The 9,923-nt window shown below is 39.1% G+C and overlaps 1 protein-coding gene across 1 annotated transcript in view; it reads left to right on the forward strand.

The window, feature by feature from the left end:
* LOC121387145 (multiple epidermal growth factor-like domains protein 11) overlaps positions 1 to 6,865 on the forward strand; it is a 32,080-nt gene extending 25,215 nt beyond the window's left edge. Inside the window, exons 11-15 of the mRNA XM_041518169.1 lie at positions 823 to 966; positions 2,462 to 2,605; positions 3,372 to 3,503; positions 5,347 to 5,449; positions 6,853 to 6,865. Coding sequence (XP_041374103.1) covers positions 823 to 966; positions 2,462 to 2,605; positions 3,372 to 3,503; positions 5,347 to 5,449; positions 6,853 to 6,865 — 536 coding nt within the window. The remainder of the gene's footprint in view (positions 1 to 822; positions 967 to 2,461; positions 2,606 to 3,371; positions 3,504 to 5,346; positions 5,450 to 6,852) is intronic.
* Positions 6,866 to 9,923: the final 3,058 nt, after the last annotated feature.

The following is a 9,923-nucleotide window of genomic DNA, read 5'->3' on the forward strand; positions in this document are numbered from 1 at the left end:
CACACACACACATACATACACACAGACAGACAAACACAGACAGACAAACACACACACAGACACAGATACACAAACACACACACAAACACACATACAAACACACATAAACACACACACACACACACACACACACACAAACACAAACACAAAAACACACAAACACAAACACACACACAAACACACACACACACACACACACAAACATAAATACACACATACACACATACACATACACACACAAACACACAGACATACACACACACACACAAAAACACAAACAAACCCACATACATATATATAATATCCGTTGATTTAATGTAGCACATTTCTTATGAAGATTTCTTTTTTTGAGAATTACCAAACTGGTTTGTATCCTATGATCGATGATTAATTGATCAATGTGCTCTAGTGGTGGCATTAGGCAAGAACAAACACACACACACACACACACACACACACATACACACACACACACACACAGACACACACACAAACAAACACACAGATAGACACACACACACACACACACACACACACACACACACACACACACACACAAACAAGCACGCACATACATATATATAATATCCGTTGATTTGTATTATAGGACCCGGAAATAGGACAATGAACGATAAAACAGTAATCATGGCCGTATCTCTGTACAATTCAGAGTTGAATGGGCATTTGGTAAAATTGTGGTAGATTCCATAAATCTCTATCTAGTGACTCGTCTATAAGAAGAAATTAAACACAACCTACGCACAACTTTATGCTATGATTTCTTGAATAGCAATCTGTTAATACATGTTTACCATATTTCAGCATGTGACAGTCATACATATGGCGCTGACTGTACATTCAAGTGTACACAAAGACGCTGCAAAGAGAGTACGACCAGTTGTAACCGTGTGACTGGTTCCTGTGAGGGCCCGTGCCAGAATGGATGGATGGGGATCGACTGTACCGGTATATTCAGCAATAAGTGGACATCAAGGGTTGCGGTTCCACAACATTTAGAAACTTTTATTTATGAATTATATTCGAGTCAATGCGTAAAAACAATAACGTGTATTCAACACAGAACTTAATGTCAGGACTGAAATAATGGAGTAGCATAAACCAAAACTAGAGAAATATATAAACCGATTTCAGTGCGAAAAAGCACCACCTAATTTCCAGTTGTTATTGCTAACACATGTGTGCGGTTGTCTTAAAGCACACAATAAAGGGTCCTCGCATATCAGCCGGCGTCCGCACAATTTTTCTAATCGCAGGAGTCCGAGGGGGATTTAGAGCCCGTGGATGAATCGGGCGAATTTCATGTCTGCGACGTGTGTCCTGGGGCGGATCTAGGGGGGGGGGACCCCCCCCCCTCAAATTTGAGAAGTGCCCCTTTTATTTAGCATTTTAAGGTTTTTTACAAATTTATTTATTCTGTCAATGTATAGAACACTGTAGAATACGTCTGCCAGCGTCCCTGTTGTAGCACTATTATATTATGGTCCATGTGAACCGTGTGTAATTTTTCAATAGTGCCTTTTCATAATGTTATGGTGCCCTTTTTGTCTTGGACCCCCCCCCCCCCCCCCCCCCTCATCAGAAAAGCTGGATCCGCCAAAGGTGCCCTCACATATTAGACGGGGCCCGGGCGGTGCCTTTTGAACATTGGATCGCAGTGGAGACAGTGCGGCCGCCAGGTCGTTGGCCGGACGCCGTTAGATAATCTGGCGGGCGCCGGCTGATCAAAGAACAAGTCGGTAGATGCCCTGGCGGAGCCCGGCCAGGCGACTGGCGATTGAAGTCTGGCTTCCCCCCGGCGTCCGCGCCTCGAGTATATATATATATATATGCGTTGTATAAAGTTGTGGGGGCCGTTTAGAAGCCGCCGGGGTAGGGGGGCCGGTCGATGTTGTACAAATCGCCCGGGATCCGTGAGGGGGCCGTGAGGCTATCGTAGGGTGGCCGTGAGGAGCCCGTGGAAATCCCACGGCGCCCGGTGGATTTTTTTCCCAATAATTTTCGTCAAAATCTTCAGGCGGCCGCCAAATCACCGATCGGTTTCCATCATGCCGCCGGGCGGGGCCCTAGCGACATATCTACGGGATTGCCACGACCTAACATCGCTCTTGGAAAATCGAAGATTTGGGAGTTAGGTTTTCATGCCCGCGGAGTTAGGGCGACCCCTAAAAATCGCAGCGGAGCCCGTAGAAATCGGGTAGCGTCCGGCCGGACACCTCGCTAAAATGCTCTTTTTGGCCTGTTTTAGGAGTCGCGCGGGCGCCGCGACCGATATGTGAGGGCCGCTTAACTCTTGTAATCCATTTTGGCCTTCTTTCCTGCTAACCAATATACATCCATTTATAAAAAATCAGACAAATGTATTATTTTCTTCTTCTCATATCTAGCTACATATCCGACTGCTCCGTTTCCAGTGCTGTTCAGTACATTGTATGTCTTAAAGGTTGTGATGGGAAGTATGGACCAGACTGCAGTTTGTCATGTGATGACAGACACTGCAAAGATGGCGACGCACCGTGTGACCACGTGATGGGATCTTGCAATGGATCATGTCGGGCTGGTTGGCAAGGTGATACGTGTACGGACAGTAAGTATACCGACGTACCAACTTCCACGTGTTACTGTTATACTGCACTGGGCGCATTCAAAACATGTTATAGTAGACCTTTGGATGCTATATCTACTAACCAAAATGGTGGCTGATGCTCTTTCATATTTTGAACTCTCTTAGGTGAAACTGTTGTTCATTTGTTCATCGTTTTAGATGAAGTGACGGACTTGACAGCTGTTGTGGCAGAACCATTTACATCATAGCATATCTATTTGAAATGTGTGCATTTTTTTCTTTTTAATAATGATTAAATGAGTTTAAGACAGCTGGGGATCTTGTTAAACACGTTTTTTTCACAGGGATTTTTAAGGCTCTCACAAAACGTCAGACCTCATGAAAAGTATATCTGATGCCACACACTCTTACATTAGTATGACAAAACGGAAACACACATTTAAAAAAAACTAAAACATTTAATTATATGATTGTGTGTAATTTATTTTAGATTCATAGGAGTATTGACAAAAAAGCATGACACAACGGTGTAAAAATAGAGAAAGCCATTGACAGAAAAGTTTGCCATACATTTCATCCAGAAATGAACAAACTCACATTGATGGGATTGTGTCACTGCCATCACGACATGAAGGTTAATAGGACATATATAAATGATATGAAGGTTAGCAGACAGATAATATGTGCGTGCGTGCTTATGTTTTTGTATGTGTTTGTATTTATAAAATACATAAACAGCATGTTTTGTAAAAGACTCGCCATTTTGTAATTTCATATTGTGATGCAGATCATTTTGGTGTGAGTTGTAAATCAGTGTGTGCAGACAGACATTGCAAGGGGGATAAACTCTGTCATCATGAACTGGGATACTGCAGTGGTGGGTGTCTGTCAGGGTGGACAGGATTTACATGTATTGAAGGTAAGTGTGATGATAAAGTGAAGCAATAAAGCCTGAGGGTTGGGGTACACAAACAAATCACCTTTTGACAATCGTGTGTTTCTTTCGTTAAAATTGTTCTTTAAACATATTGTGCTTTAGATATGTTTAAAGTGCGTAATGAAAACGAATAATTGTTTTGTAGCTTACTAGTGTGTGTTTCTGTATGTGTGTGTGTGTGTGTGTGTGTGTGTATGTTAATTTATATATACAAGTTCAGTTGATTAATACATTATCAAATCACTACTGATATGGACAGATCAATAAGCGGATAACCATAGTTTGACACCCTATAGCCGATGTATTTTTCGTACTGGGTTGTCGTTAAACATTCATTCATTAATTCATTCAATAAGTTGATTACTTAACTGGGATATGCTAATTATACATGTATTGTCCATTATATGAACTTCTCGTGAGAGACTGTCTTGCTATAGACGAGACACTAGATAGAGATTCATAAAATCAACCACTATTTTGCCAAGTGGCTGTTTGTCTCTACTATTGTGAATGAATACGGATGGATTATGGATAATGGTTTTGTTGTTCAGATCTTTTTCACCCTAACACACGTTTATGGACAGCTGCAACCACACTTTATATTGGAACACAAGATGGCTTAATATACTTCACAAAACCCTACTAAGACGTCCACACTGACACGGAAATAAAAGGTAAACATTCCCAGAATACCTTGAATACCTTGATACGGTAGATCCACAGACATCGAAGCAACTGATGAAAAACATGTGTTCGAGTGGTAATATGTGTACCACTAAACGCCTGGCGAACCACTCTGCACGCAAATATCTGGTCCAATCACGTTCTTGCTCATCAAATCAGGACACAAACATATTCATTCAGTTAATGCATACTGCCATATAAATGACGACCAAGACAAAGAACTGTCGCACATTCTGCCAGCGCCATCTACATCTAGTGAATCCTCAAGATTGGTTCCCGCGTGTTCCGCTTCGAAGGAAATCCGACAACACTTAAATTCGAAACAATCATAAATCATCAATATTTCCTGCGGTGTGAACACCATGTTTGGAGGCAATGTCAGTGGGGGCAACACCGTAATAAATGTGGCTCAGCCTACATGTCCTGTTGTCCCCAATAAAACGACGAAGAATCATTTTCGACAGTGATTCCGACTCAGACTGAACTTGATGAAGCTCTTAAATAGGTCAGTGACGTAGGTAGGCCTATGTTTGACAATGACGTAGTACTCGGCAAAATGCCGCGAAAAGATATTTTGAAACATTTGGCTATTGTCAGTTATTTTATTATAATTTCATTGTTTATATATAAAACTGTTAAATTAGTATTAAATTGTCCGCTTTTAACCTAGTTTCAGAAAACATAGATAACCTTCAAGGTGTAGTGACAAACCGATTATCAGCTGAGTGATTGACATTTGCATGTATCCATACGTCATAACAAATTGTTACGTCCGAGTGTTGGGGTTTTGTTTAATAATCATTTAAGTGAAAATAAACAAAATTGACAGTGATGTGATAAATAGAATTCGTCACTCGTATTTTTTTAATATGGTTAATATCGACCTCGGCCTGTTAATCTGTATTTGTCTCCCCAAAGGCTGGACAAATACAGATTAACAAAGCCTCGGTTTATATTTTCCATATTAAAAAATACTCGTTACGCATCCTCTCTCTCTCTCTCTCTCTCTCTCTCTCTCTCTCTCTCTCTCTCTCTCTCTCTCTCTCTCTCTCTCTCTCTCTCTCTCTCTCTCTCTCTCTCTGTCTCTCTCATTACTCATATACATACATAAATACATATATATACTATTTTATTTTCACAGCCCAAGCTGTCACTGACAAAACTGATTCTCTAGGCATCGCATTCGGCATCGTGGCGGGTATTCTTTTTGTACTGTTGGTCATAGTGACAAGCGTTTTAGTCTGGTAAGCAATTGTAATTTTATTCTCATATTGTCGAAGTCAAATAACAAAATAGGCCTATACTTATTAATTTTCCGATGAGGGCGGAGACGGTTCTCCAACGTTGACTTTTTGCATTTAGATTAATTTATGACAAACTGTAAATTCTAGACCATTGAAACTTGGTTTGTAGTTGCATCTTTGAACGTTGACCTCAATCTTTGTTTAGACATTTAAAATATATTAAATGTAATACATTTGTGGTCAGATTAAAATATATTCAATGTTGTACATTTGTGTTCAGATTATAACAATGTATTTATTCAGCTTATGATAAGCGATACTAAATTCCTCGGACTACTTGTTCCTATTTTCGTTTTGGTTTCGTTGTTATGTTTGGGGCGGGACGTAGCCCAGTGGTAAAGCGCTCTCTTGATGCATGGTCGGTCTGGGATCGATCCTAGTCGGTGATCCCATTGGGCTATTTCTCGTTCCAGCCAGTGCACCACTACTGGTATATCAAAGGCCGTGGTATGTGCTATTCTGTATGTGGGATGGTGCATATAAATGATTCCTTGCTGCTAATTGAAAAGAGTAGTCCATGGCGATAGCGGGTATGCTCTCTCCATATCTGTGTGGTCCTTAACCATATGACTGACGCCATATAACCGTAAGTAAAATGTGTTGAGTGCGTCACTGCCATCACGACATGAAGGTTAATAGGACATATATAAATGATATGAAGGTTAGCAGACAGATAATATGTGCGTGCGTGCTTATGTTTTTGTATGTGTTTGTATTTATAAAATACATAAACAGCATGTTTTGTAAAAGACTCGCCATTTTGTAATTTCATATTGTGATGCAGATCATTTTGGTGTGAGTTTGTAAATCAGTGTGTGCAGACAGACATTGCAAGGGGGATAAACTCTGTCATCATGAACTGGGATACTGCAGTGGTGGGTGTCTGTCAGGGTGGACAGGATTTACATGTATTGAAGGTAAGTGTGATGATAAAGTGAAGCAATAAAGCCTGAGGGTTGGGGTACACAAACAAATCACCTTTTGACAATCGTGTGTTTCTTTCGTTAAAATTGTTCTTTAAACATATTGTGCTTTAGATATGTTTAAAGTGCGTAATGAAAACGAATAATTGTTTTGTAGCTTACTAGTGTGTGTTTTCTGTATGTGTGTGTGTGTGTGTGTGTGTGTGTATGTTAATTTATATATACAAGTTCAGTTGATTAATACATTATCAAATCACTACTGATATGGACAGATCAATAAGCGGATAACCATAGTTTGACACCCTATAGCCGATGTATTTTTCGTACTGGGTTTGTCGTTAAACATTCATTCATTAATTCATTCAATAAGTTGATTACTTAACTGGGATATGCTAATTATACATGTATTGTCCATTATAGGAACTTCTCGTGAGAGACTGTCCTGCTATAGACTAGACACTAGATAGAGATTCATAAAATCTACCACTATTTTGCCAAATGGCTGTTTGTCTCTACTATTCTGAATGGATACGGATGGATTATGGATAACGGTTTTGTTGTTCAGATTTGTTTCACCCTAACACACGTTTATGGACAGCTGCAACCACACTTTATATTGGAACACAAGGTGCCTTAATATACTTCACAAAACCCTACTAAGACGTCCACACTGACACGGAAATAAAAGGTAAACATTCCCAGAATACCTTGAATACCTTGATACGGTAGATCCACAGACATCGAAGCAACTGATGAAAAACATGTGTTCGAGTGGTAATATGTGTACCACTAAACGCCTGGCGAACCACTCTGCACGCAAATATCTGGTCCAATCACGTTCTTGCTCATCAAATCAGGACACAAACATATTCATTCAGTTAATGCATACTGCCATATAAATGACGACCAAGACAAAGAACTGTCGCACATTCTGCCAGCGCCATCTACATCTAGTGAATCCTCAAGATTGGTTCCCGCGTGTTCCGCTTCGAAGGAAATCCGACAACACTTAAATTCGAAACAATCATAAATCATCAATATTTCCTGCGGTGTGAACACCATGTTTTGGAGGCAATGTCAGTGGGGGCAACACCGTAATAAATGTGGCTCAGCCTACATGTCCTGTTGTCCCCAATAAAACGACGAAGAATCATTTTCGACAGTGATTCCGACTCAGACTGAACTTGATGAAGCTCTTAAATAGGTCAGTGACGTAGGTAGGCCTATGTTTGACAATGACGTAGTACTCGGCAAAATGCCGCGAAAAGATATTTTGAAACATTTGGCTATTGTCAGTTATTTTATTATAATTTCATTGTTTATATATAAAACTGTTAAATTAGTATTAAATTGTCCGCTTTTAACCTAGTTTCAGAAAACATAGATAACCTTCAAGGTGTAGTGACAAACCGATTATCAGCTGAGTGATTGACATTTGCATGTATCCATACGTCATAACAAATTGTTACGTCCGAGTGTTGGGGTTTTGTTTAATAATCATTTAAGTGAAAATAAACAAAATTGACAGTGATGTGATAAATAGAATTCGTCACTCGTATTTTTTTAATATGGTTAATATCGACCTCGGCCTGTTAATCTGTATTTGTCTCCCCAAAGGCTGGACAAATACAGATTAACAAAGCCTCGGTTTATATTTTCCATATTAAAAAATACTCGTTACGCATCCTCTCTCTCTCTCTCTCTCTCTCTCTCTCTCTCTCTCTCTCTCTCTCTCTCTCTCTCTCTCTCTCTCTCTCTCTCTCTCTCTCTCTGTCTCTCTCATTACATACATACATAAATACATATATATACTATTTTATTTTCACAGCCCAAGCTGTCACTGACAAAACTGATTCTCTAGGCATCGCATTCGGCATCGTGGCGGGTATTCTTTTTGTACTGTTGGTCATAGTGACAAGCGTTTTAGTCTGGTAAGCAATTGTAATTTTATTCTCATATTGTCGAAGTCAAATAACAAAATAGGCCTATACTTATTAATTTTCCGATGAGGGCGGAGACGGTTCTCCAACGTTGACTTTTTGCATTTAGATTAATTTATGACAAACTGTAAATTCTAGACCATTGAAACTTGGTTTGTAGTTGCATCTTTGAACGTTGACCTCAATCTTTGTTTAGACATTTAAAATATATTAAATGTAATACATTTGTGGTCAGATTAAAATATATTCAATGTTGTACATTTGTGTTCAGATTATAACAATGTATTTATTCAGCTTATGATAAGCGATACTAAATTCCTCGGACTACTTGTTCCTATTTTCGTTTTGGTTTCGTTGTTATGTTTGGGGCGGGACGTAGCCCAGTGGTAAAGCGCTCTCTTGATGCATGGTCGGTCTGGGATCGATCCTAGTCGGTGATCCCATTGGGCTATTTCTCGTTCCAGCCAGTGCACCACTACTGGTATATCAAAGGCCGTGGTATGTGCTATTCTGTATGTGGGATGGTGCATATAAATGATTCCTTGCTGCTAATTGAAAAGAGTAGTCCATGGCGATAGCGGGTATGCTCTCTCCATATCTGTGTGGTCCTTAACCATATGACTGACGCCATATAACCGTAAGTAAAATGTGTTGAGTGCGTCGTTAAATAACACATTTCTTTCTTTTTTTCTTTCGTTGTTATGTTTGTGAAAAATTATCTTAATATTCTTTGGTTTTGACATTTTATCATTAATTGTACAAGGTATATACTGGTATTTGTTTAAATAGATATAAAAGTGCACAGTGTCCTAAACAGCTTTATTCAACGTTCTTGCGGAAAGTAAATTGTACATGTCCACAACAGTTTCCATCCAAATAATTTCATTTGCTACAATTTATAAATGTATATTACTGCAAAATAGATATGGGAAATTAGTGAACAAGAACACATCGAACTTTGATAATGTACCTATAATAATGAGGGTAAGTGATAATCATACGATATTTTAATATATATTGTAGGCACATGAAGACTCATAGAGCGAAGTCAGACGTGTATCGGCTAGATTAGTGATAAACAAACTCATTCAGGCAACCTACAGGCCTCAGTGCTGTAGAATTTGAATTCGTCGATAGACAAGATGGCAGTTCCTGAGGTTCCACGCAGCCAATTTTGCTAATTCCCGGACACCACGTGATTAATCGGAAGCCCAACAGGGAGACTTTGGTAGTGGAGGTGGCCATGTTAATGAAGATCAAACGAATAAATACGAAAACAATTGATTTATCCAACTCACCGGAAAATGAGGGTTTTTTTTAGACAGTTGGGAATGAAAACCTTAGTGGAATATTACTAATAATTCAACATTTATTATCTTAGCAGGAGCGAATGCAGAATGCTTCTACGGAGGGAGTGTGACGTACACAAAGGTGTTCGGTATTCCAAAATACACAAGAAACAATTGTATAGATATTGATTGTTTTATAATTATTTATTTTTATTTGTGTAGTGATATATATATATATATATATATATATATATATATATAT

The sequence above is a fragment of the Gigantopelta aegis genome, chromosome 13 (genome assembly GCF_016097555.1).
Source record: "Gigantopelta aegis isolate Gae_Host chromosome 13, Gae_host_genome, whole genome shotgun sequence".
Taxonomy (NCBI): domain Eukaryota; kingdom Metazoa; phylum Mollusca; class Gastropoda; order Neomphalida; family Peltospiridae; genus Gigantopelta; species Gigantopelta aegis.